General features: G+C 40.0%; 1 protein-coding gene across 2 annotated transcripts in view; it reads left to right on the forward strand.

Moving 5' to 3' along the window:
- cacnb1 (calcium channel, voltage-dependent, beta 1 subunit) overlaps positions 1-27,851 on the forward strand; it is a 104,167-nt gene that overhangs the window by 46,862 nt on the left and 29,454 nt on the right. The window contains exons 3-10 of one of the 2 annotated variants that reach the window (XM_072442905.1): positions 7,145-7,264; positions 8,326-8,448; positions 9,171-9,307; positions 10,433-10,500; positions 11,854-12,008; positions 18,718-18,798; positions 19,045-19,103; positions 19,895-20,004. In XM_072442905.1, coding sequence (XP_072299006.1) covers positions 7,145-7,264; positions 8,326-8,448; positions 9,171-9,307; positions 10,433-10,500; positions 11,854-12,008; positions 18,718-18,798; positions 19,045-19,103; positions 19,895-20,004 — 853 coding nt within the window. Of the gene's footprint in view, positions 1-7,144; positions 7,265-8,325; positions 8,449-9,170; positions 9,308-10,432; positions 10,501-11,853; positions 12,009-13,759; positions 13,789-18,717; positions 18,799-19,044; positions 19,104-19,894; positions 20,005-27,851 lie in introns of both variants that reach the window. The other variant, XM_072442906.1, reaches the window with a different exon arrangement.

A 27,851-nucleotide genomic window follows, 5' to 3' on the forward strand; every position in this document is an offset into this window, starting at 1 on the left:
GAACAGACATTTCATCTTGAAATGTAATTTAAAATAATAACAGATTAGAGAACATGGTGAATAGGTGTACGTATGTTAACGCTAACACCTTCAGCTACATGAGGCACAGACAGAACTGTGGTAAGTGTCTGGTATGTTAATGTAACATATTAACAGTTGAAAAAGCTTCAGTTGTAGTCATCTGGACTCAGTTAGAAAAAATAGACGTTTCGACTCTCATCCAAGAGTCATTGTCAATAAAAGAATTTAGATCGAGAACTCCGATATTAATACTGTTCTGTGGTAAGACCCGCCCATTGGGAGGAGCCTTCCTGAAGTAGAAAGAGTTGTTTGTTTCAACAGAAACTCCCCCCTATATCGGAGTTCTCGATCTAAATTCTTTTATTGACAATGACTCTTGGATGAGAGTCGAAACGTCTATTTTTTCTAACTGAGTCCAGATGACTACAACTGAAGCTTTTTCTACTATGGAACACGCCTGGACGAATGAGGGATTACACCGACATATTAACAGTTATTCAGATAACTATAGCATAAAGAGCATGCTAACAAGTTTACCAAAGCATCAGTTTTACCCCAAATCACTAAATCCATTGAATTCTTCTTCCTCTGTGTCACTTCTAAACAACTCCACAAACTCCAGAGGAAGTGCAGATTCTTCTTCTGCGTCGCTTAGAGCCTAGTGCGCCCTCTTGTAGTTGTCAGTGTGAAAATAATCAACAAGTGAAATGCAGTTGCCAGTGTGAAAATAACGAATAATATCACATAAAAGTCGCTCCGGAGTATAAGTAGCACCCCGGCCAAACCATAAAAAAGCTACTTATAGTCCGGAAAATACGGTAAGACCACTTTTCACATAACAAATAAAGTTGAAAATTACAGTCTATTGCCCAAAAAAAGAAGAGCGTTTTTTTACTGTTTGAATTGGTATTGAAAGCAGGGCTAGAAAAGAACCAAAACGAGCCAAGTGTGAATTCAGTTTCTTCTTTGACATGGACCTATACAGCGATTAAAGAAGTCAGACTGAATCAGGCAAAGCAAAACACCAGATGCCCTTTTTGACACATCGGAACTGAGAGAAAGACAAGTAACCGAAGAGACATAGTTTGACTGGATTTGAAATTTAAAATATATAACATTTAGCAATTAAAAACAGGACAGTTCTCCGCGATGATTCATGTTTACTATTTTGGAGTTGGGTTCAACACCTTGCGTTGGTGACTCAGTCACTCGTGAGAGGACGAATGGTTCTGTTATGTTTTTCTCATCAGGCAAAGCCAAGACGAAGGCAATAAGGCTGAAACATCAAAACAGAATACTTTGACATTTGCAATCTGTACTTCAAGTAAAACATTTTGCTGTGCGCTAATATTCCTTCGATATTTCTCACGAGGCAAACCAAAAGACTTAGGTAAAGACCCAAAAATTAAGAAAAATACACACAATTTGGAATGTTAATCAACTCAACAATGATTTAACACGACACAAAATACTGCACTTCAAAGTTTGCAGTGTTGTTGTGTCCACACTGTACATTTTTGTATTTATATTCAGTCAAGGTCAATCTTTATCTATTTATCGATTGATTGATTGATTGATTGATTGATTGATTGATTTTTTCATTGTTTTATTTTATTTATTTTATTTATTTTATTTTGCTTGTGTCATTTTTTTATTTACTTTTTAGGAAATACGTATTGTTAGCATCCTCAAATCTCTATTGTTTACCATCAAGTGAAGTGAGAATCAGTGTGGCAGGTCCCGACGGAATATCGCCGATCGTACACGGAGATACTGGAGCTCACGTGGGCTCCAAATCAGACGGGGAAGTAGATGCAGCCGTTGCCGCGACAACAGGGAGGGGCGTCGCGCTGTTTGCGGTGCGACAGGTGGCCCGGGCGAGCGTCAACAATGGGCCGGTGTTTGTCGGGCAGGAATGAGACGCCCACAGAGAGAGCGGAGGAGGGTTAGGAAAACGGCAACATAACGAGCGTTGTTAAATGAGACGCATAACGAGCGTGCGGAGACGCGATGGAGCGGGTGAGGTTTGGGTGGAGGTGTAGACGGTGAAAATGAAAGCGTAGAAATGCCAATTGTCTTAAAATAGCAACGGAAGTACTGGTAATAACAAGCAAAAGCTCAAGGCTGATTACCGTATGTTCCGGACTATAAGTCGCACCAGCCAAAAAATGCATGATGGAGAAAAAAAAACATATATAAGTCGCACTGGAGTATGAAATGCGGTCGCAAGTGTGAAAATAACAAATAGTATCATATATAAGTCGCCCCGGAGTATAAGTATATATAAATATAAGTATAAGTCGCACCCCGGCCAAAACTTTGAAAAACGGTGCCACTTATAGTCCGGAAAATACAGTAATAGCATTTTTATCGATTCAGTCATGTCTTCTGTAGGTTTGTCACAATAATAAATGTGTAAGAACGATATATTGATGCGGAAAAATATCACGATAAACGATAACATTTGTACTGCTTAAATGCCACTTTCGTATATTATTCTCTATTAGTGCAAAGAAAATGTACACGTGATAAATATAAAAATATTGCTACATCTTTTGTTTATTGAGTCGATATTGTGAATTTAATTGTCAATGATTTGATCGGGATTTTATGATCGATCTGTTACGTGGTTTGGAGAATGTATTTTTTCTGGTAAATTGTTGTTGTTGTTGTTGTGGTGTTACTTTTAATGGCGGTTGGCAGCCAAATGAAAAAGTGCGTTTACCGCCATCTACTGTAGTTGTATGTCTTCAAAGTATGTGTTTCACGCTACACCGTATTATTAAAAAGAAATTTAAAAAACGAACCAGAGAGAGAGAAATAGAGAGAGAAAGCAAAAATCTAAATCAATAAAGTCTTTTTACGTCGACAGCCATTTGCCGAGCCGTATCGCCAAGTCAAGCACAAACAAACAATCGATGTCAACTACTGGTGAATACACTGTCATTAAATGGAAGTATATTTTTGAAAGTTCTTGGAGTTGTCGCCCTTTTTCAACTCCAAATCTCTGCGCCGTGACGAGAACGGTGGTTGTTTGTGGCATCGATCTCTGGTTTACTCCCCGGTCCCGCGCGCAGTCGTCACCGCGAGGTAAATCAAACTAAATTGTAGTGAACAGTCGGAGGAGCGGCTCAGAACGAGTCTTTGTCCGGTGTAAACAGTTTTGGATTCATCATGATCGACTGAGCTACCAAAGGATGAATCACTCGTGGTTTGTTTTGCCGTACAGGCTCAAAACACTCACGTTTGTCTTTGTCATGTACAATATAAACTTTAGACAGAGTTTGAATAACTTAAATTATGATAAATGAATGCTATTGTCTGGGCGCCATTGAACAAACAACAATTATTTACTGCTTTTGAAACCGTTTTGTTATAGATGACGAGCCATGTCATGTCTCTCTGTAATATTCTTATCTCGTACCGCTTTTACGAGCGATACAATGCTTGATTAAAAGACGCAGACAGCACACGGCGGTCTCATTTTTGGAGGAAAACACAATAAAAGTCTTATTCCCCAGTTTTAAATTCAACGTAGTTATTATTTTCTGCACTTACTGTGATGATTGGTTTAAAAAAAAAAAAAAGTTGAAATAATATAAATAAAATAATATAAATAAATAAAAACTACATAAAGATACAATCACAAAACAAACTAAAAAAAAAACAGAAAAAAGATTGATTATTATTATTTTTTAGGGGCCTCTCGGTACGGTAAACATAGTAATAAAGCTGTCTATTTCCAATGTGACAAGCTTGGTTTGCACTTACTATGATGATTTTTTTTTTTTTGAAAATACATAACAATACAATCACAAAACCAAATCAAATTAAATCAAATTTCAAATTGATGATTGTTTTCTGTAATATTATTTTCTGGTGGCTCTTCTTGAACATGTAATTAAACAAATAAAGGATCGATAAGTTTGCTAGAATACTGCGGAACATTTCGGGCGAGGTTGCACAGACCCCCCACCAGTAAAGTTACACAGTGCACCTTTAAGTTTATCCCTACTTCTGGCCAATGTCACGTGTTGCTTGCGTTCGTAGATTCGCTCAGATGTAGTGGGCTCAAATCTTGTATTTCTCCACATTCGACGGCTGTCTGGGCGCTATCCTCCTCTGCCAATTCTGAAAGTTTTACCAACGTTCTCTGGGACTTTTTTCCAGCCTACATCTCTGGTCGTGTTCTTTTCCACTTTTCTGTGTTTCCAGCTCTGTCAGTAGAACCTTTATAATTAGCACAGAAAATCGCGATCCCAGGTGCTGCCGTGTCAGTCTTTTTCGCGGCGGGTTTTTCCGGCATCATTTACATCATTTACATATGCTGCTTGTCATCGTCTTCGCGCGATCTCGCCTCTATTTTAAAATCCACAGCTAGTGACTCACGCTCGTCCGCTCGCTTCGCTGTCAGCGCCGCCCACAGAGGTGAACCTGTCGTACGTGCTAACGGGGGAAAAGCGCTAAATTAAATGCAGCAAGTGGTATTTAACTTACTCAGCACACTTCGAAAAGCTACAGCTACAGCACTTCACGGTTGTTTATCGCGGCGAGGTTTGCTGCTAGGGTCAGCTTAAGAGAGAGAGTCTGGTAAAGTTGGGGAAGCTGCGGTCACACAGTTTAGCTCACTAGTTGTACAAATAAAGATACAAATACAACCGTTTTGAGTTAATACTGTCTTCTTACTTTAGTTCAAGCAGCCACTTTTGGCTATTTCCCGTAGCCTTATTTAGAAGCGCCACGCGACGGTTGTTTAGGTCCATTGTAATATTTAGGGTTTTTTTTTGTTGACATGCGACCGACACGCCGACGAAAAGTTAAGAGTAGATTTGTACAAAAACGTCTAAAGCTGAAGTCCGGAATAGCCATGATTTTGGACTACATTGTTGAGTCGAGCCCAATAACAATGTGCATATGCTTGATATTTGGAGACGCTTACATCCTCTACTGTCAGACTCTTTCTCCAGGACTGTATCCCAGGTGCGTGATAAGGCGTATGCCCAGCCGTCCTGGTTCATGGTCATTTGTTGTTTGTTGTTGAGGCCTTTCTTACACAGTTCTGGCGCCTAAGGTTGTTCCAATCCATCGTTTTTGTCGTTTTGTCGTTTGCATTAGTTGGATCTGGCCAATTTGAGACGGCAAGATACAGAAGACCGATATATTGGTTGGCTGATATTTGCGTTTGTGTAATGTATTGGCACCAACATAGATAATTATTGTGGCTCAGCTGATATCTGACTAAAAGGAAAGATATTTCGCTTTATTTTAAGTGTAAAGAGTGCACGAAAAAAGCCAGATTTAAACGATTTATCTAAATGTAGGTCTATATTTTGGAAAAACAGCTTTCTTTTGGGTTCGCAGTGAAATTGTTTGTTCATATCATATCAAATCATATAATTTGGGGGAAATGTACAAAAAAAAATGGCTCTACAAATTGGCCCAAACCATAATGGCAGAGGTGGTTTTTATACAATTGCGCAAATCAGCCATGAAAAAATAAATAAATAAAATGAACAGGAAACTCTCATATTTGAATAATTTCTCGTGTCAGCTATTGCCTCTATGTCCCTTTTTCATCAGTGATCATGACAACTAAAGTATGATACATTAATGCGTGTGTTCAACCGCTTTCCGTAATATCATTTTTGAAGTACCCGCTGCACCCACTTGACACGCCCACGCGCAGACCATAAACACCGCAGTCTCTCTCGTCCGTGGTGGAAATGTGGTTATGCATCCTGTCCAGTTCACGTTACAGGAGGGTCCACTTACACCGCCCCGAAGACCTGGGCCCCATTATGTCAGTTATGGACCGATGGACGAGCACAAAGGGCCGCACAGCTCGCCGGGTCACTGTAAATCATTGAACAAGTGTCACGTGTTTGATTTAAAATGCGTCCCGAGCGGTGAAATAATGAACTCTTTTTTTATTTTTATTTTTTCTATTGCTACAGGTTGAATTGTCTTACTGCTGTAGGTTTGGGACTGGGAATAAGCAAAACAAAGTGCAGCGTATGAATTCATGTTCTATACGTCGCAGCAAACCCTGATATTAGGTGCGTTTGTAACATAAGAATAGTAGTGGCTTCTATATGTTACACTACTAATACTAATAAAAATAACACATATATACAGCGCCTTTCAAGACCACAAAAGTTTTATATGTCGTTTTTTTCTGTCTTTCATTTACATAAAACAAATATCATATTTTCCGGACTGTAAGTCACTCCTTTTTTCATAGTTTGGCCGGAGCGACTGATTTGTTATTTTCACACTGTAACCGCATTTCACATGTTGATTATTTTCACACTGACAACCACAAGAGGGCGCTCTAGGCTCTAAGCGACGCAGAAGAAGAATCTGCACTTCCTCTACCTCCGGAGTTTGTGGAGTTGTTTAGAAGTGACACAGAGGAAGAAGAATTCAGTGGATTTAGTGATTATGGGTAAAACTGATGCTTTGGTAAACTTGTTAGCATGTTCTTTATGCTATAGTTATCTGAATAACTGTTAATATGTTACGTTAACATACCAGACACTTACCACAGTTCTGTCTGTGCCTCATGTAGCTGAAGGTGTTAGCGTTAGCATACGTACACATATTCACCATGTTCTCTAATCTGTTAATATTTTAAATTGCATTTCAAGATGAAATGTCTGTTCTTGGTCTTGGATTTTATCAAATACATTTCCCCCAAAAATGTGACTTATTTGTGTTTTCTTCTTCTCTATTACAATTTTTTTTTTGTGCCTATCCTTTTAAAAAACATATATTTATTGTACTCACTGAGAAATTTAAATCCACATCAAAACAAGAAGAAAATACTGTAACAAATGCAACAACATGATTTTCTTACTTAACAACTTTTTTTGCATAATAAGAATTAATTATTATTACAAACAATAGTCAAAAAGTGTCGATTAAACGGTGTAATCTTTCAAAAACGGTGACAAATCTGTTCTTTTGTGGTTTATTTTGTTTTTTGCACATTTCTGATGAATCGCAAAGAGATTTAATCTGAGTCGTCCCATGAGAACTTCGAGATATTTGATCTCTTTCATCTCTGCCGTGGATAAAAGTGATAGTGGACTGTGGACAGTTGCCGGTGTGTATTTTGTTCCAGGGCTCCGCGGACTCGTACACCAGCCGGCCCTCGGACTCGGACGTGTCCCTGGACGAGGACCCCGAAGCGCTGAGGAAAGAGGCCGATCGACAGGCGCTCGCCACGCTCGAGAAGGCCAAGGTCAGAGGTCCACGTGCAAACAAGTGCTCTGTGTGGTCATGTGGTCTGTGTTCCGTGTCCAGGTCTGTGTCACGGCGCGATATTAACATTTCTCGACACGATATACCGTAGAATTGGAAATGAATAAATATAAAATAGACAATAGACAGTGATGGTCTTGTACTAGTTCTGATCACGCTCAAAAATGTTCAGGAACTTTCCCATTTTGTCATGTTAATGGATTTATGACACACATAGGGAAGCCAGGATTTCAAATGTCAATGTTATGATTATTGTGAGAAAAAAACGTCACAATTTAACAATTTGTCATGATTTTTTAGACTAAACAACAGATAAATCTTTCATTTTCTTTCATTCCCGCGGTCTAATATGTCACAATTTCTCAAGTTTGTGAGCAGCTTTATGAAATTGAACTTTCTGAATGACAAAATATTGTTAAATGTGTCAAAAACAGCCAGATTTAAACGTTTTATTTACATTTAGGTCTATATTTTGAACTATATATTTAACAAAAAATACTTAATTTTGCTTCTAATACCGATTATATATTTTTAATTCTTACATTATTATATTATACTGTGACCTAAATGATCACGATAATTGATTAATTCATAATCTTGACACCCCTAGTTGTGATAAAGCTCAAAACTGTTCAGGAGAAGTCCAATTTTGTCCTGTTAATTAGATTTTTTAAGCTATCGATACATGTTTAAATGAGTGGATGTCAATTTCAGTATCAATTTGTATCTGATTTTCGATACTTTTGACAAACCTAATCATGATATAAATGAATGTATCATTACGGTTATTGTAACACAATGACTAGCAATGTTAAAATGACTTACTTTTGCTTCTGAAATTATTATTGCTGTATTATTTTAGCTCTGTTAGCTATGTTGTTGTTTTATGTGTGGCTTATACAACAATTAACAGCCCCAAATCCGCCCTTTAACGGGAAAAAAAACTATCGTATTAGCAAACATACAAAGTCAATCGCTATACAATTAGCTTGATGTCACTCTAATATAGATATACTTTTTTGCTTTTCGTTCCTGCATCAGACCAAACCAGTGGCTTTCGCGGTGCGGACAAATGTGGGGTACAACCCGGGCCCCAGTGATGACGTCCCGGTGCAGGGCATGGCCATTTCCTTCGAAGCCAAAGACTTCCTACACATTAAAGAGGTTTGTACAAACAGAGAGGCTTTTTAATATGGCTACAAAATACTAGCCGTTGTTATCACCGGCAGTAAACGTAAAAGTAGCAAATACAACATTGATTTTGAGAAAAGTTTTGAAGATTAAAGCAAAGAAGAAGTGTTAAAGCGTTAAACAAAGTGATTCTCATAATCATCAACCAATTTGGCCGTTTTGGTGACATTTATAACCACTATATATACCACCACAACTATAATCACTTCCTGGTTTGACACGGCTAGCAAATATGACATATGTAGAGGTTATTCCACAACTGTTACCTAGCAACCAGATTGTAAACAAGTGCCAAAGTTCATTTAAATCACACGATAGTTATGATGTGACACATAATTACACCTGACAACATGTTTATTTTGTTAAATGATTGTTTTTCATAAAAAGGTGTGAGTTGCGTGCACATCGTGTCGGCGTTTTAGAAGGAATGGCGCTTTTTGATGACATCACAGAGGTATTTTGCTGTCGAGCTCAGCACTGCTTCCTTCAACATTTAACTGTCAAATTTTCTTCACAACCTGCAACTTGACTGATGTAAAACTGTGATGATTATTAACCACAGGGACAATCTCGCTAAACAACGTCACAATTATAAAAACACGAGAACCTGTCTTCGAGCGCAGTACTTTTACAAACTTTTACACAGCTTCAGGTGCGGTACTCACTCGCGCTGATCCTTTCTTTCCCTCTCACAGAAGTACAATAACGACTGGTGGATCGGGCGCCTGGTGAAGGAAGGCTGCGAGGTCGGCTTCATCCCGAGCCCCGTCAAGCTAGAAAACACTCGGCTCATTCAAGAGCAAAGGATGAGACAGAACCGCCTCAGCTCCAGGTGAAAACACGCGCCGCCGGGGTCATTTTAGCGCCCACAATGCCTCTGGAACGGGTCGACGCGACTTCACATCCGCTCTTATCCGCTCGTAGTTTGAATATAAGCTGGAGGAAGGTCAGAGGTCCGTGGTAGAATCTTTTAATGGGCAGATTGCAGATGTGTTGACCTGGTTTATGTGGTCAATTCTGCGTAATTACTGGGCTTATTCGCATGAAACAAAAACTGACACAAAGTTCAACCTGTTTTACGTCAGAATAAATCAATTTAAGGGAAATTTTTGTTTTCAAAATCACTATTTTGGACCGATCGCTAACAAATGGTTCTGGTTAAACGTACTGCGTATGGATTATTACAGGTTATTGCGTTCAAAAACAGTGAATTTGGAATAGGTTTATGAAGTCGTGCTTGTTCTGTCTTCTTTGTAGCACTTTGGAGACTGTTAAAATGTGCTATACAAATGAAATATGGAAAATATAACGTCATCAAATTCTAGAACCGTAAGGCCCAGTAGTGAATTGAGAATGTTTGCTTGGAATACGGTCTTAAGTATGACATTATGTACTGTATATATGCAAAACAGAGTGTTGTACTCAAATATCAGACCAAAGGAATCAAGGACCACTGCGTCTCAGACTTTTACATGACTTTTATTATTAAGTGTGAGGCTTCTGTTATGATATTTTTCTGTAATACTGTGCGCTCAAGTCTACGTCCTGGTCATAAAGTTCAATACGTGTTCAGACAGTGTAAAAATGAGCCTGTTCAGATCGTACTGTGCCCCCTCGTCTACAGCCACATGTGGTGTACATATAACAGAGCTACGATACAGAAGCAACCGTAGCTTATAATGATGCTAACGCTACTGAAAAAGCCCAGGTCCAGCAGCGCCGGTCTCCTGCTCCGTGTCTTATGAGAACTCCGGTTTATAAACTCATCCGTGGCCTAAATGACACTGTGAACTGCAACGCCGGTGAATCCCATGTTTAGTGCTCTGGATGGAAACACTGGTGCAGCTATCTTTTATAACCTCGTTTGTATCGCTGTCGCGTCGCGTTTTTATGGCCTCGACACAGAAGTAAAAATCTGCACGAACAATGTCTTTACGTCACCGTTTTCCTTTGACAGTAAATCTGGAGGAAGTTCGAGTCTGGACGTCGCCACGGGAACACGCCGACCTACTCCGCCGGGCACAGGTAAAGGGGTCAGGGGTCGTCCAAACTGAGAGGTTGATTAACAAAAAAAAAAAAAAAAAAAAAAGCAGGAGGCTCATTTCCTGATCGAGGATGTAATTGTGGAGTCGGTCGGCGACGCGTGACGGCGGGAAAGTCCCAAAGGGAGACGGCCATGTTGAGTGTGTGCGCCCGGGTGTCATGGAAACGGCCGCTCCATTTACAGCAATATCACTCTATTTTCAGAATTTATACTCCATTAGATTTTGTCTTTGTTTGTCTCACGCATTGCTAGTCATCAAACCACTCATTTTCTTCTTCTACTGCCTTTCTCTGCACCAAACAAATCATCATTAAAAACAGTTATTCTTGTAGATAATACAATAATAATCCTGTCGTTACACACGGCTATTCATTATAAACACAATCTCTTTTTACTGCTGATAATTGGGTCGGCATCCTGCTTTATCTTTTATCTTACCTCTCGTTTAATTTTCTGTACTGTTTCTATGTAATTTCTGTTTCCAACTCATTTCAATTATTGTCTTTTTCTATTCTCGTATCATTCTGAACGGGGCTTAAAACTGCGTGCCCACCCACCACCGGTCCTCAAGTTAATTTGCCATTCAATTGTGCTTAAGAGGCGTTTGAAGATTGATTAAAATTATGATACAAAACGTGATAAAAGACACGTTTTTCAAGGAACAATTACACCGTATTTTCATTAGTTTCCTCATAGCTGGTTCTGCGGTAATAAACTGTAGAAAAATTCATAAGAAATCTTTAATCTGGGTGGGCCGTGTTTAGCCCTGGGACATTTTCTATCTAAAGGTGGGCAATAAGGCTGTAATACTAAAGTAAAGACATGTCCTGTTTACCGATTAGTCTCTGACCCAAACTGAAAACACAAAAAATGCAGAGGAGTTCACGCAGGAACATTTATTTATACAGAAAAGCATGAGTAAACAGTGCATTTATATGTTAGAGATATAAATCGATTAGATTAAACTCATGATTTACCGCTAACTCACTCCGTATTGTCGCATTTTTGCTGTTTAAAACACAAATCCTTTTAATCTAAATATAATATTTCATTGAGGGATTAGAATTGTGGTCAACAAAGCCACTGGCGAGGTTTTGATGCCAGACAAATGTGAAATGACTGTAAAACGACTCTCAAAATTGCAGAAATATCACTTTTCACCCTTTTAATCGAGTCATTTTTCCGCATTTTATTCTATTTATCTTTTATTACAAGTGTCATACTCATTATTAAACATCAGTGTGATGTGTTGCCCACCTCTAGTTCCTCTCACCCTCCATCGCCTGTACTTTGTTTCCCGTATGTCTTTCCTTTTCCGTCTCATCACACACTAGTCCACCCCGATGCCAGTTTTGAAATTGACTCCGTGGATCTGGAGGCGGAAGAAGCGATGGAGTTCACGGGCGAACCGCGGTCCCCCAAAAGCCTGTCGGGGAGCGTGACGTCCCCCCATCAGGCCAATATCCACCGCCTCCCCTTTTTTAAGAAGGTAACGCCGGCGCTCGGGACAGGAACGAGCACAGAGCTGTCCCGGGACGGTCGGTTTTACGTCCCTGTTGTGGCGCATGAAATGTCTAACCAGGGAAGGAGACCATGCGTGTCAGACTCTAATTTGGCCATTTGTAAAGCTTTAATTGTCTCTAAGCAGGGTAAAAAAATAAAAAAATTTAATGTAAAATGATCTAGATTTTTTTATTTTTTTCAACATTTGTTTTATGGATAATAATATATAAATTGTACAAAAACAGCATTTTTATCTGATTAGGCGACAATTAAAAACAAGATGAACGCATTGCTTTAAAATAATGTAAATTAAATGAGAATAAAAGTGGTTCAATGTCATGTAAGGTTTAAGCATGAGTAAATTGTAAAAAAAATACAAAAATTATTTAAAAAAATACAATGACTGACAAATAAAACCTTGTTTTTGTACCTTATTTAAATACATTATGTCACCATTTCCCTTCTAAATGTTTCAATTAACCGACATAATTTAATAAGATCATTTTAAAATCTAAAGTATTTGCTTCGGATCAACATGCAAGAATCAAATCAGAATCAGAAAAGGTTTATTGCCGTTGTCAATGAACAGAATTCACAAACATAGGAACTTGCTTTTGTGATTTGGTGCAACATAAAACAATGAACAATGATAAAAACATCATACATAGAATCAAATAGGGCATGCTTTCAAGAAAAAATAAATACATTGACTATAAGATAATGATAGGCTTACTATGTAGACAAAATGTACAGTTAAATTTACAGATGTAGAGCAGAAAGTGAACAGTGCAGTGAGTGATTAATTGTCACAAAATGTCACAAAATCTGAATGTGAAAGGTCCAAAGCAGACTTTAACCCCAGTTTAAAGGTTGAACCCAACTGCAAACCAGTGACTGACAAAAAATGAATTAAAAAAACAATATTGTGTCTTAGTAAATTGGAAGTATTTGCTTTGGATCAACATATGAGAATAACATAGGAAAAAGGAGGCGTCTTATATTTAAATAGGGTCAATATAAATTTTTTGTAAACATTTTTTGGCAATACTAGGGCTGTCAAAAGTATCAAAAATCAGATATTAATCAATGCTAAAACTAGTATTGAAACTAGAATATTTGAACAAGTATCGATACTAAGAAAATTACATAAACAGAACAAAACGTGACTTTTCGTGACCTTAAACTTTATCAGACGTAGTACAAGACCACATCGTTTAACAAAGAAAGAACTGTCATTTTGTGTTTAAAATGTCAGCATCTTGTCTCAAACTTTGGCTGAAAAAAAAAGCATTTCATAGGTATATTTCTTAGTATCGAAGTCGAGTTTGAGCACCGCAAACAACAACAAAATCATATTAAGCTGGAAACATGTCACTGTATGAACCCTCACGTTACACAGACGCAGAATGTGAAAGTAAGTCTGACACGCCTGGTCTTTCTCTCGCCTTTTGTAACCTTTTCTCCCCCGATCTAACATCGTCTGAAAGCCCGATAACGTCTGTGTTGTTGTACTCGCCGCAGCGGAGGGGAGGGGCCTAACGGGGGAGGGGGCCTCGAACTAACCCCAAAATGGCTGCCGCTCCTTCTCCACTCTGTTAAACGTCGGCGGCGCTTCTCCTCCCAAACCGCTCGCCTTTAATCCGAAAACTGTCACTAACTAAAATGTCCTCTTGTTTGTTTGTTTGTTTGTTTGTTTGTGTGTTTGCGCCTGGCTGCTTTTTGTGTGGAATGATGAAGGCGGGCCGGCTAAACAGAAACAGAAGTCGGTGAGTGCGCTATCTTTGCTAACAACTAACATTTTATTAACAATGTGTGTCCTCTGTGTCTATTCTTCTCTTAAATATTCAAGTTTTCTTTGGTTGAGAAATCAGAAAAGTCAATTGTTGTAGTCGTAAAAAGTAGTGGTGGTTGTAGAAGTTCATTAGTTTCGGCCGCTCGCGATGATTACTGTACCGGAATTTCTTTGCACATATATATTTAGGTTTGAGCCAAATAATTAACTTCTAAGAAAAAAAATGCAGTTCCTGATTGTTTTATCTATTATATAAATTCAGAACAGTGTTTTTAGGTATTATACGATATTATTTTATTATTATGCGCCGATTTTCCCCAAAACGCACCACTACAATGTCTCCCAATTCAAACTGAAGCTGTTCTGAGCACAAACAAACAGCTGAGACTCTGTGGTTTGGGCAGATTTACTCTAATTATCTCGAGTATTTTAGAAGCAAAAATAAGTAATTTCAGTTCGATTTGTACTTTATTTTAACATTCAAACGTCAAGCAATTATCAAATCACAAAAGCTGCAATTATTTAGATCCTCTGCAAGAAAAAAACACAAATATCCAGTTTTATTTGGCAAAAGAAACGCGCTAAAATACAAAGGATTCTTGTTTTAGCTCAGATTTCTGTCTCATCTCAAATATCAATGCTCCTGAGCGTGTTTAAAATGCTGCACTTTGAACAGAATCCAACAATAAATGCACAAAACAGCGAAATGAATCACTTTTGCAATGAGATATTTAGAGTTGTTCAGCGCCGATGTCGATAATCACAATGTTTCCTCTGTCTTCAACCAGACAGAGGAAACGTCAGAGCGCACCGGCTGACGCTTTGATCCGTGACACGACGCACGGATCACGTTGTCGGCCCCGTTTGAACCGCTCCCCGCAGATGTTGGCACCTGTCTTTGTGTTCCGAACGTCACGGCTTCGATCCTGACGCAGATTCGTTTCGAGTCAGGTGCAGTCGCGGTGCGGTTCAGCCTGATTATCACGCCGACAGTTTGAACGTGGACCGTCGAGAGCGCAGAAACACACTGAAAATCATAATCATTTGTCAATAAACAATGATAGTTTGTCATTTCCAGTGATGGCGACACTTGCCAAACCCAGCGCGTTGCATGAAGAGACGCTAAAATGTGAAAAAAAGTGAAATAAATGTAAAAAATGTGATGATAACACTCTATACCTGTCACAATCATTCCTATATCGACTTGATTGTTCAATAAATGAAAGCTGTAACAATATTTTTGGCCCAATCAGGTGTAGATGGCTGAATCATTGACATATACAAGTCATAGATAACAGTAAATAACTATTAAAGTGTTGGATTTTTTACAGCTCATGATTTTTACTATATTTGCAATAGGTTTTACTGGGATTTTCAGTTACCGCGTCATGAAGTAGCATCAATTTTATCGTTTATCGCAGTGATTTCTGGGACAAAAACCTTCCAGTTGACTCTAGCTTCTCTGATTGCTAAATGTCTTTCTGTAAATTGTTAAAAGACACTGGTTGGGTCCGGGTTTAGTCTGGCGTCGGTTCTTGTTTTTCCAAAGCTTAGACCTGGTCGCATCTCAACTCATTCCAGTTCTGTAAACGTTAGCTAGTATTTCCGTGATTATGATATCGTGGCATTTCTATGAGTCACAATTTATTCAAACGTCGGCGTCGTTGGACCTACGACTCAGAGCGCTGTCACCCGCAATTCAGCACTTTTGAGTCGCTCTCAAACCGTCTCGCTGACTTACTTAAGTCGTCGGTCACAGCCTGTTCTTTCCCAGAATAATTCATGATATATTAATTGTAGCCTGTGTGAATATAAGTGAGAATGTAGTGCAGCCACGCCCACACGCGGCCAAAAGAGAGAAAACCTCAGTATAAAATGGCAGAAATATCCTGTTTCTGCTTTTCTCAATTAGAATTACTTGTTCACTTAAATGGTAAACAAAAGTGCATTACCTCATGGAGAAATACTCTTGATTGAAACAGGAGCAATATTGAAACCGGTAACAAATGACAAAGGTAAAAGAACCACAGTGAATTTTTTTACTTTTACTTTACGTTTGAGAGCAGGTATCTGTACTTTCTACTTCACTACATTATTTAGAAAGTTAAAAGTACTTTTCAGAAGGTCTAAAACCTTCTAAAAAGTACTTTTAACATGTTTATGGTGAAATCCTGCTAAAGGTTTTGAGTCTTCAAATAAAACTAAAAAAGTCCAGAAACATCAAGAAATGTATGGACTGAAAAATCTGATATATTATTTTATTTTATTTTTTTGGATTTATTGTATTTATTGTATTTTATTTATTTTATTTTATTCAATCTCTCTGTGTCATGTTTTATTCTATTCTGTTATATATATATTAAGAAAGAAATAAAGAAAGAAAAGTCAAGAACAGCACATTTTCACACGTTTTATCGAAGACGTTTTATAGAAGCTGTGCCAAATACTTCTAATTTGTATTTTAAAAAACAAGATTTAAACACGTATTTAAATGATTTTAGTCAAGAAGACTTCTCAATTCTTTTACTTTATATTTTACTCCTGTATCTGTACTTTTACTTGAATAATAATAATAATCTAGACATACAAACTGCCATAATTACGTATATCAAGATTACATTTTTGCAGAGGAAATCTACAACTGGATTACGCTAAATAAAAGCGGTTTGAACGAGCCTATCAATATTTTCCCTTTTGCCAGTGCGAATGGCTTTCTCTCAATTGGATTTAAGGCAAGGAATGCGGAGAATATTTTATGCATTATGTTGTTTCGGGATTGGCTCGTGTGGGAGTTCCGTATAAGTCACACTGTCAGCTGCGGGATTGGATTTACACTCGAAAAACCTTACTACGGCGCTGCACAAACAAAATCAACAAAGTATTTCCCGGGGCACGTACATTTAGCCATATTGGAAACAAACTCTGTTCAAATTTCTTCTCATAAATAAATAATATGGAAGACTCGATGTGAAGTGTAATCTGGAAGCAATGGATTTGGACTAGTTCAAGGGTAAATTCTCGATATATCGGCCCAAATATTGTGATATTGTATCGGCAAAAGTCTGAAAATAGCATCGTGGGCTGTCACGATGCGTCAAATAGGTCAAATAATCCGCTTCTTTGCTTAAATGCATAGTTTTGTCGCGGCAACGGCTCAAACGACAAAGGGAACTACATAGACCATGATCCTTTGCTCCTGTCTTAAAGCACTTTCACATCTTAGACTGAAAGGATTCACACTAAAGGCTGGTCGAGGTATTTTGACAATATCGCGATTAATATATCGTACCGTGAAATGAACGTCGTTACATCCCTACTTAATATGGTGGAAAAGTACCAGTATTTTTGGGGGTAAATGTTGGTTCTGTCTTCAATTTACGAAAGTGTTGAGTTCAAATGTTTTCATGTGGTTATTAAACGTTTTAATATTCTGACATTCCACCTCCAACGATTCTCAAATGACTCAAATTAAAGTGGCTGTAGGCGTTTTTACAGCACAGGATTTCTGCGCTTTAGCCAGAAACGGAGCGCGGCGTTAGCATGCTAGGTGTTGTTAGCGTTGCCGTGGAGACAAACCGCCGCTCTGCCGCTGAACTAAGAAGTAAAAGTCACTGCTGAGCACGCTCTTGACTCGATGTAAAAGTTTAAAACAGTTGTAATCTGCAAACACAAATGATGATTTATAAAAAACAATACTTTGTGGAGACATTTTGAGGACTTCTCCCCGTTCAGAAAAGAGAGATTTGATAGAACATTAGAGACTGTCTCATAAGATTAACCATAAAGATGATGCATTTAAATAGAAATGTGCTCTCCTGAACTCATAACTCAAAAGTAAATGTGACAAATCTGATGAAAATAAGAATGTAATAATAAGATACTTAAAATACATGGTTGTATTGTTCCATAATGGACAAAATCATGCAAAACGAGTAACACAAAAGGGTTACAAAAGACAACTGACAAATTAAACCCATGGATAAAGTGATGAAAAATGAGTACAACAATTAACAATTCTGGACAAATGATTATATCTTTTGAAGAAGACGAAACACAAATTAGGCGTTGACAGACTGAGCAATAGTCCCGGCTTTATTTCCCAGACGCGCAAACGTGAAGCGTGAGAACATTACAATAACGCCGCAGTCACGAGCGCCTCCATTTTAATTAGTTCTGTTTTAATTAGACTCAAAGAAAAGAACGAGGAGCGCGCGAGAGGAGGATTGATCGAGGCTCCGGAGCATTCATAAGCAGTCAATAAAATACACGGACTCCGCCTGAAAACATCTATCAATCTGAGCGCGACAACGGCGAAGGGAGAGGGGGGGAGAGGGGAGAGAGAGGGGGGAGAGAGGGGGAGAGAGGGGAGGGAGAGAGGGGAGGGAGAGAGGGGAGAGAGGAGGGAGAGAGGGGGGGACAGGGGAGGGAGAGGGGGGAGAGAGGGGAGGGAGAGGGGAAGGAGAGGGGGGAGAGAGGGGAGGGAGAGAGGGGGGAGAGAGGGGAGGGAGAGGGGAGGGAGAGGGGAGGGAGAGAGGGGGGAGAGAGGGGAGGGAGAGAGGGGAGAGAGGAGGGAGAGAGGGGGGGACAGGGGAGGGAGAGAGGGGGGAGAGAGGGGAGAGAGAGGGGAAGGAGAGGGGAGGGAGAGAGGGGGGAGAGAGGGGAGGGAGAGAGGGGGGAGAGAGGGGAGGGAGAGGGGAGGGAGAGGGGAGGGAGAGGGGAGGGAGAGAGAGAGGGGTGGAGAGAGAGGGGGGAGAGGGGGGAGAGGGGAGAGAGGGGAGGAGAGGGGAAGGGGGAGAGGGGAGAGAGATATACATATTACATACATATTATATACATATTATATACATATTACATACAGTAAAATGTGCCTGTGCCCAAACGTGACTGATGCGTGTCGTCTCAGATGGAACATGTGCCGCCGTACGATGTGGTTCCCTCCATGCGGCCCATCATCCTCGTGGGGCCCTCGCTCAAAGGGTATGAGGTAAGGAAACTGTGCCAGGAAGTACAAAAGTAAAAGTACTGAAGGACCGGGCAAGTTATTGATTGAGGCGCTGTGGAAAATCAGCCCAATAACACAATCACTATATTTCACTCTGAACAAAAGTGTGAAATACTTAGATACTTCTCCTTAAGTGGATTATTTTGTGTAGTACTTTTACTTTCACTCAAGTGTTTCTGTCAGTATTATAACTTTATTACTTCTTGAGTTTATCTGTTTTGTCTTTAGGTGACGGACATGATGCAAAAGGCGCTCTTCGACTTCCTGAAGCACAAGTTCGAGGGCAGGTGAGTACAAGTCACATGTACATTATATTTAGAGAACTTTATTTGTAAGAACAGCAGGAGAGTGAAAAAATAAACTGGACACAATTTTATTTAAAAGTGCGTTCACACATTCTTCTTTGGTCTTTGCATCCGAGTGGAGGATTGATTTAGTCTTGTTCTAGTCCAAGTTTAATCCAGGTTTAATGCCAGTTTAATCTCCATTTTGACGCGTGAACGCACTCTTATTTATGTTGCGTTGACTGGATCACTGCGAGATTTAATAATGCAAGGCTCTTGGCACAACTTTGGTTAAGATCCAGTTCAAAGAAATATACGAGCCCCCTGCTGGAGAACTGCTGCATGGTTGATGATCTTTCAGCTGAGAAACGGTATTTAAACCCGACTGATGCAGTGAGCGACTTCTCATTTCTGGAACAACCGCGTGGAAAGACGAATCCCGCGGTTATGGAGGAGACGTCAGTGTGTTTGAGAAGTGTCTAATCACTGGCATCGAGCAGAGCAAACGTCTGAGGAGAAGCAGAAGCTAATGTGCCTCGTATCTGACTCTTTGGGATGAGCTGGAGACGGCGTTGGTCACACTCTTCCATCATCAATACCAGAGCTTAATGGAAAAACATAACGCACGCTTTTTGAAATGAGCCACAGCGAATACGTGCTGTAATTATAGCTAAAGGCGCTACAACCAAATATTAGAGCGCGTGACCTTTTGTTTCGGTGGAGACCTGTTTCTTTTTTGGGCAGGCAGTGTGTATTTAAAAACGGCAGTGGTGGACTTGGCTTTGTTTTTGCAGGATATCCATCACACGGGTCACTGCCGACATCTCTCTGGCCAAACGCTCGGTCCTCAACAACCCGAGCAAGCACACCATCATCGAGCGCTCCAGCACGCGCTCCAGCCTGGGTAAGAAGGCACACAACCAAGCGCGCACAACCGCACACAACCACACACAACCACAACCAACCACACACAACCACGAGCAACCGCACACAACCACACCATCATCGAGCGCTCCAGCACGTGCTCCAGCCTGGGTAAGAAGGCACACAACCACGAGCAACCGCACACAACCACACCATCATCGAGCGCTCCAGCACGTGCTCCAGCCTGGGTAAGAAGGCACACAGTCCAACCGCGCACAACTGCACACAACCACAACCAACCACACACAACTGCGCACAACCACAACAAACTGCACACAACCGCACACAGCAACACACAACCACGACCAACCACGACCAACCACGACCAACCACGACCAACCGCACACAACCACACACAACAACACACAACCACGCACAACCGCACACAACCACAACCAACCACACACAACCAACCACACACAACCAACCACGCACAACCGCACACAACCAACCATGCACATCCGCACACAACCACAACCAAACACACACAACCACGCACAACCGCACACAACCACAACCAACCATGCACAACCGCACACAACCACAACCAACCACGCACAACCGCACACAACCAACCATGCACATCCGCACACAACCACAACCAAACACACACAACCACGCACAACCGCACACAACCACAACCAACCATGCACAACCGCACACAACCACAACCAACCACGCACAACCGCACACAACCAACCATGCACATCCGCACACAACCACAACCAAACACACACAACCACGCACAACCGCACACAACCACAACCAACCATGCACAACCGCACACAACCACGCACAACCACAACCAACCATGCACAACCGCACACAACCACAACCAACCACACACAACCACACCATCATCGAGCGCTCCAGAACGCACTCCAGCCTAGGTAAGAAAACACACAACCACAACCAACCACACTCAAGTACACACAACCACACACAAGTACACACAACCACACACAAGTACACACTGTCACTACACAAGTCAGGACTAATGCAGGACTCTGTGTTTCATGAAAATAATAGTTCTGTTCTCTGTATTTTATGCTATAATGTATTTGTTATGGTTCTCAACATGTTGGTATTTACTGGATAATATATTTTAACACTGGCCTCGATCTCATTTTTAAACTTCATGGTTTCAATAACATCTTTCTGTGATGGGTGCAATTTTTAGGACTTTTGACCATTCAAATGTCAAATGTCATGTCATTAAGTGCTATGGCTTTGTCCCATTTTAAAAGGACACATATTATGCAATGTTTATATTATTGAACCTTTTTTTAATTTTAAATGGTGCATTGAAAACACACATTACGTTCCAACAGTCTCTCTCATCTATTGGCAATAGTGGGGGGGGGGAACAAATAGCTCTATTAAGCAACGTGACCAATGCTAATACAAGCACACAGTTGTAATGACCATGATTTGACAGCAGAAATGCTCAGAACGAGTCTGGCAACGATTTATGGGACTTAAAAACAGTCCAGACCTCTGGCTTTTCTACCTTTGACGTCAAAAAGGTCCATTTTGACTAATATGTGTCCTTTCTATCACTCTGAATCTAATGGATCGTGATATGACATCCTTATCACTTCTACAGGTCTATAATGATGTGATGATAGTATTAAGCAGTGTTTTGTGTATAATGGTAATGGTACTGGTAATATTGTTAGTTGTTCAATTTGAAGAAAAAAAAAAAGAAATCTTTCCAAATTTTACTCTTTTATTTTCTGATCCGGCCTTTCTTTTTCATCCTGTCTTTTCCCCACCTCCGCCATCTCCTCTCCCTCCATCTTTCCTCTTTTGATCCAGATGTACTGGGTATGTATGCTCCTCTTTCAAACGCAAAAATGCCTGTCTTCCTCTGACTTTTATTATTCCTTTAATTTTAGACTTTTATTTCATTCACAACATTCACAATCTGCTCCATGCATTTGTCTGCCTGTCTGCCTGCCTGTCAGTTTCTCTGTAGTCCATCGCGACAGCCTGAAACCTCTAACAAAAACAGTGGAGTCAGTAAAAAAAAAAATTAAAATGTCTATAGGGAGGGATTCTGGGCGTCTGCTGCTGTTCAACTGTAAAAGAGCTAGTCCGCTTCAAGTGTATGTGTAGAACTATTGTGAAAATTAAGAGATAGAGCATATTTACACATATATTTACACATATATTTACACATGTAGACGCTAAATCCAGTGCCTTGTCTATCCCCAAAGTGCTTCTACTTAACCTTTAGTTTGTGACACATGATAATAAATACACTTTTGCCTTAATAAAGCACAAACAAGGACTTAATTCATAATAAACAACTACCGGTAGTTTGTTGAGAATGATTCAGGTTTAGTAAATTTTTTATTCTAACTCAGGCCTATTCAACTTGCGGCCTGTGGGCCAAACTCGGCCCTCCAAATAATCTGGTCCGGCCCAATTTTCCAAATATATTTTCTCTTGTTTACTGGTTTGTCCTGGTTTAAACCTGGTTTTATTCTGGGTTTAGTCCTGTTTTTTGTCTTTGTGTGATTATGCTTTAGACCGGCTTTGGTCCTGGTTTAATTCTGGTTTAGATTTGTTTAATTATGTTTTAGTCCTGTTGGGTCCTTGTTACTTTAGACCTGGTTTAGTCCCAGTTTATTTCTGGGTTAGTCCTGGTTCAGACCCTGTTGGCACTGGTCTAATCCTAGTTTAATTCTGGGATAGTCCTGGTTCAGACCCTGTTGGCACTAGTCTAATCCTAGTTTAATTCTGGGTTAGTCCTGGTTCAGACCCTGTTGGTACTAGTCTAATCCTAGTTTAATTCTGGGATAGTCCTGGTTCAGACCCTGTTGGTACTAGTCTAATCCTAGTTTAAGTCTGGGATAGTCCTGGTTCAGACCCTGTTGGTACTAGTCTAATCCTAGTTTAAGTCTGGGATAGTCCTGGTTCAGACCCTGTTGGCACTAGTCTAATCCTTGTTTAATTCTGGGTTAGTCCTGGTTCAGACCCTGTTGGCACTAGTCTAATCCTAGTTTAATTCTGGGTTAGTCCTGGTTCAGACCCTGTTGGCACTAGTCTAATCCTAGTTTAATTCTGGGTTAGTCCTGGTTCAGACCCTGTTGGCACTAGTCTAATCCTAGTTTAATTCTGGGTTAGTCCTGGTTCGGACCCTGTTGGCACTAGTCTAATCCTAGTTTAATTCTGGGTTAGTCCTGGTTCAGACCCTGTTGGCACTAGTCTAATCCTAGTTTAATTCTGGGATAGTCCTGGTTCAGACCCTGTTGGCACTAGTCTAATCCTAGTTTAATTCTGGGATAGTCCTGGTTCAGACCCTGTTGGCACTAGTCTAATCCTAGTTTAATTCTGGGATAGTCCTGGTTCAGACCCTGTTGGCACTAGTCTAATCCTAGTTTAATTCTGGGATAGTCCTGGTTCAGACCCTGTTGGTACTAGTCTAATACTAGTTTAATTCTGGGATAGTCCTGGTTCAGACCCTGTTGGTACTAGTCTAATCCTAGTTTAAGTCTGGGATAGTCCTGGTTCAGACCCTGTTGGTACTAGTCTAATCCTAGTTTAAGTCTGGGTTAGTCCTGGTTCAGACCCTGTTGGCACTAGTCTAATCCTAGTTTAATTCTGGGTTAGTCCTGGTTCATACCCTGTTGGTACTAGTCTAATCCTAGTTTAAGTCTGGGGTAGTCCTGGTTCAGACCCTGTTGGCACTAGTCTAATCCTAGTTTAATTCTGGGATAGTCCTGGTTCAGACCCTGATGGCACTAGTCTAATCCTAGTTTAATTCTGGGATAGTCCTGGTTCAGACCCTGTTGGCACTAGTCTAATCCTAGTTTAATTCTGGGATAGTCCTGGTTCAGACCCTGTTGGCACTAGTCTAATCCTAGTTTAATTCTGGGTTAGTCCTGGTTCAGACCCTGTTGGCACTAGTCTAATCCTAGTTTAATTCTGGGATAGTCCTGGTTCAGACCCTGTTGGTACTAGTCTAATCCTAGTTTAATTCTGGGATAGTCCTGGTTCAGACCCTGTTGGTACTAGTCTAATCCTAGTTTAAGTCTGGGATAGTCCTGGTTCAGACCCTGTTGGTACTAGTCTAATCCTAGTTTAAGTCTGGGTTAGTCCTGGTTCAGACCCTGTTGGCACTAGTCTAATCCTAGTTTAATTCTGGGTTAGTCCTGGTTCATACCCTGTTGGTACTAGTCTAATCCTAGTTTAATTCTGGGTTAGTCCTGGTTCAGACCCTGTTGGTACTAGTCTAATCCTAGTTTAAGTCTGGGATAGTCCTGGTTCAGACCCTGTTGGCACTAGTCTAATCCTAGTTTAATTCTGGGATAGTCCTGGTTCAGACCCTGATGGCACTAGTCTAATCCTAGTTTAATTCTGGGATAGTCCTGGTTCAGACCCTGTTGGCACTAATCTAATCCTAGTTTAATTCTGGGATAGTCCTGGTTCAGACCCTGTTGGCACTAGTCTAATCCTAGTTTAATTCTGGGATAGTCCTGGTTCAGACCCTGTTGGCACTAGTCTAATCCTAGTTTAATTCTGGGATAGTCCTGGTTCAGACCCTGTTGGCACTAGTCTAATCCTAGTTTAATTCTGAATGAAGTCTTTTCTGAAATATGGGTTTAACGTTCTATTTCCATGCAGGTGATTTTCCACCTCCAGAAAGTTACTTAAATTAAAGTTACTGAGCCTGAATCATTCTTAATCAGCAATTTCTTCATTTTAAGTTGTTCTTCGTGCATTTTTAAGGTGTATAAAGTGGTACCATTTTGTTTTTAGTTATTTTAATGGGTATTGTAATCATATATTTACTGCCATTTCACTTCTGCTAGAAAATAGTTTTAGTAATGAGTTTCTATCTTTGAACTACATTTGCCTTACATCAAACTGTTGTAGTAAAAAAGAAAATTGGAAAGTTGGAGTCGAAAGTGATTTTTGGAGATACCGTACTCATAATCCAAAATACACCCATGAAGAGTGCTCCTCTGTCGTTCTTCCATCTGGAGGTTCATGTCTCTCCATTTCAGCCGTTCAGACTAAACTCGGGGCGGCTCTTTCTGCAGATTGTTTTGGCCCCGTTATCGCTTTCAAACGGCAGCGCCTCAATAAGCACTGTTTTTGAGACCAGACAGAGAACATTATGCTTTCAGTTTTTAATCTCACGTGTGAAACAGGCACCAAAACCCTGAAATACAGCGCCGTGCGAAGGAAAGCGAGCGATGACGCAGAAGATTAAAAAACTAGAAGTATTTGGAAAGTTTAGAGCTGACATTTACGGTCTGGATAACAAGTATATAATAGATGTTTCTACCAGAATGTAAAAGAAACCTGAAGGAAAAGCTTTGATATGTTGACTTGGAGAAACAGGATAAGATAAGATCAGATAACCTTTATTTGTCCCACAATGGGGAAATTTCAATGTTGCAACGCAGATTAGACACAGAAACCAATTAAGCACAGAAGTAAATAATGATAATAATAAAAAACAGATAACTTATAAAATCTCTTTAAAAATAATAATAAATAAAAATAAATACCTCTTATACTCTTAATAAAAACACTAACACTTATTTACAGCTGTTATGGGTATTTATAAATTAGGAGTTATTATAATCAAGAAATAAAGTAAAGCAATGACCATTACAACCCTCTGACTGATTTTCTTTTAGTAAGGTTTATAAATCAGACCTTTCAAAGGAAGTAATATCTAAACTATATAAATATAGTAACCATTCTACTAAAAATATTAAAAATCAATGGAAAAGAGTAGGTCATTTTGTTTTGACTGACAAAGAATGGGAAAACAAATGCACTTCACGATGGAGGACCACAAAATCACATGTTTGGAAAGAATTCTATTATAAAAATGTGTTAAGTTTTTCCATAAGATCACGTCAAAGTGCTCATTACTCACAGGGAAAGGCGAGCCGCTGGAGAAACTGTCCTGTCGCTCAGAAATATTGGACTGAGGTCATTAAAGCGCAACAGACATCATCATTTGACATCATCATCCCATTGGATTTCAGAACAATGTATTTGGGCCTCAAAACTCCTGCCACGGACACAACGGATGGATACTATTGGCAACAGGGTTAAAAGGCCTTCACAAAAAAATGGATGACACAAAATGCACCAAAGATTAACGACTTAAATTATTATGGACATTCGCAAAATGGACTGGAGTATGAAATGCGGTTGCAAGTGTGAAAATAACAAATAATATCACATATAAGTCACTCCAGAGGATAAGAATATAAGTATAAATATAAGTATAAAGTTCACCCCGGCCAAAACTATGAAAAAAGGTGCGACTTATAGTCCGGAAGATACGGTCATTCAAACTGGACAAATTCGAAAGACTTTGGACTAATTGGGACAGATATGCCGGACTAAACGTACATAACTATTTGGATGTTTTATGTAAATTGTATGTTCCCTCTCTTTGTTGTGTTCTTTGTTTTTTGAACTTTAAAAAATCTGAAACAAATTAATAAAAAAAGGAAAGTGTAGACCTGTGCCAAGGCATTGATCCAATCTTGCAAAAAATATGTATATATATAATTTATTTGCGTGCCAAAGAAGCATTTTACAATTCAATTCCGTCTTTATTCCTTTGAAAAAAATCCTACAAAACAATAACCCATTTGACATTTTAAAACTGGACTTCCATCCATCCATCCATCCATCCATCCATCCATGGACTTTACAAATAAAATAAAATGGATGAAATATCTCGACATATGGGAGGATATCACAGTTATAAGTTAGTGCAAATTAGTCCAAAAGTAAATCTAAAAAATGATTGTTCAGCACAGGCTTATGAAAAGACAGTTAAACAAATGCAAGGATCAGGTGCATTTTAGGTTTGCTGAGGTCTAAACTGCCAAAGTAAACATATTCCAGACTAGTGACCACAACTGTGCATTGCATTCACTAAAAGAAGGGCACCTTTGCTCGCACCACGGTGACAACCAAAACGACCACGCCCTGAATCACCGCTGTGCTGTTAGCTAACCAGAACTAATGCCTCACTCCATTTGTTTGATTCCCTTATTAGTATTAGGATTTTCCGAGTGCCGAACGCATCTCATTTTGAAGTGCCTCCTTCCTTTCACACTTCGAGCAAAAATGCAAAATACACATTAACGGGAAAAAAAAAAATGAGGGCGTGAAACGAGCCGGCGGGGGAGGCGGCACTTTGAATGGGCATGTCGCTGCTCTGCTCCATTTGGCCGTGCTCAAATGGAGAGCGGAGAGGGTGCATGGCGACGTACCGACATGCAGGCCCCACCGTATGTGAGAGAGTGCAATCTTCATTTCCAAAAAAGCTCTGGGCGCCGTGTCAAATGGAAATAAAAGCAGAGGACAAAATCGCTCGCAAATCCCACGAAACCGGTTTGACTTGGGCCGCTGCGTTCACACGTACACGTTTACCGTACTGCACCGCATCGGAACTGGGACTAAACCGAGGACTAAACCCGAACTAAACCTGGACTAGATCAGGAGGACTAAGTTAAAGACTAGAACAGGACTAAACCAGGTCCACATCAGGACTAAAAGGAGCGGAATTTAGGACCAAATACCAAGAAGTGTGAACGCAGCCAACGCAATAATGTTTGAGAGGTTAATGTTGCTTTGCCCAGAATGCACCACAGTATGGCATTAAGTGTATCTACGTACAGCGTCTCCGTGGGGACAAGCAGACCTAAGTTACATGTCAGATCTGTGGAGAGGAGACGCCGCTGCTTGTATCAACGCGGGTATTTTTTTAGCAATAAAAACACCAGAAAAGAATAAGTTTAATGTCATACTGTGGAACATTCTAAGCAACACAATGGC

Source organism: Eucyclogobius newberryi, unplaced genomic scaffold, assembly GCF_026437365.1.
Source record: "Eucyclogobius newberryi isolate DKJ021-1_F unplaced genomic scaffold, fEucNew1.0.hap1 SCAF_13, whole genome shotgun sequence".
NCBI lineage: Eukaryota > Metazoa > Chordata > Actinopteri > Gobiiformes > Gobiidae > Eucyclogobius > Eucyclogobius newberryi.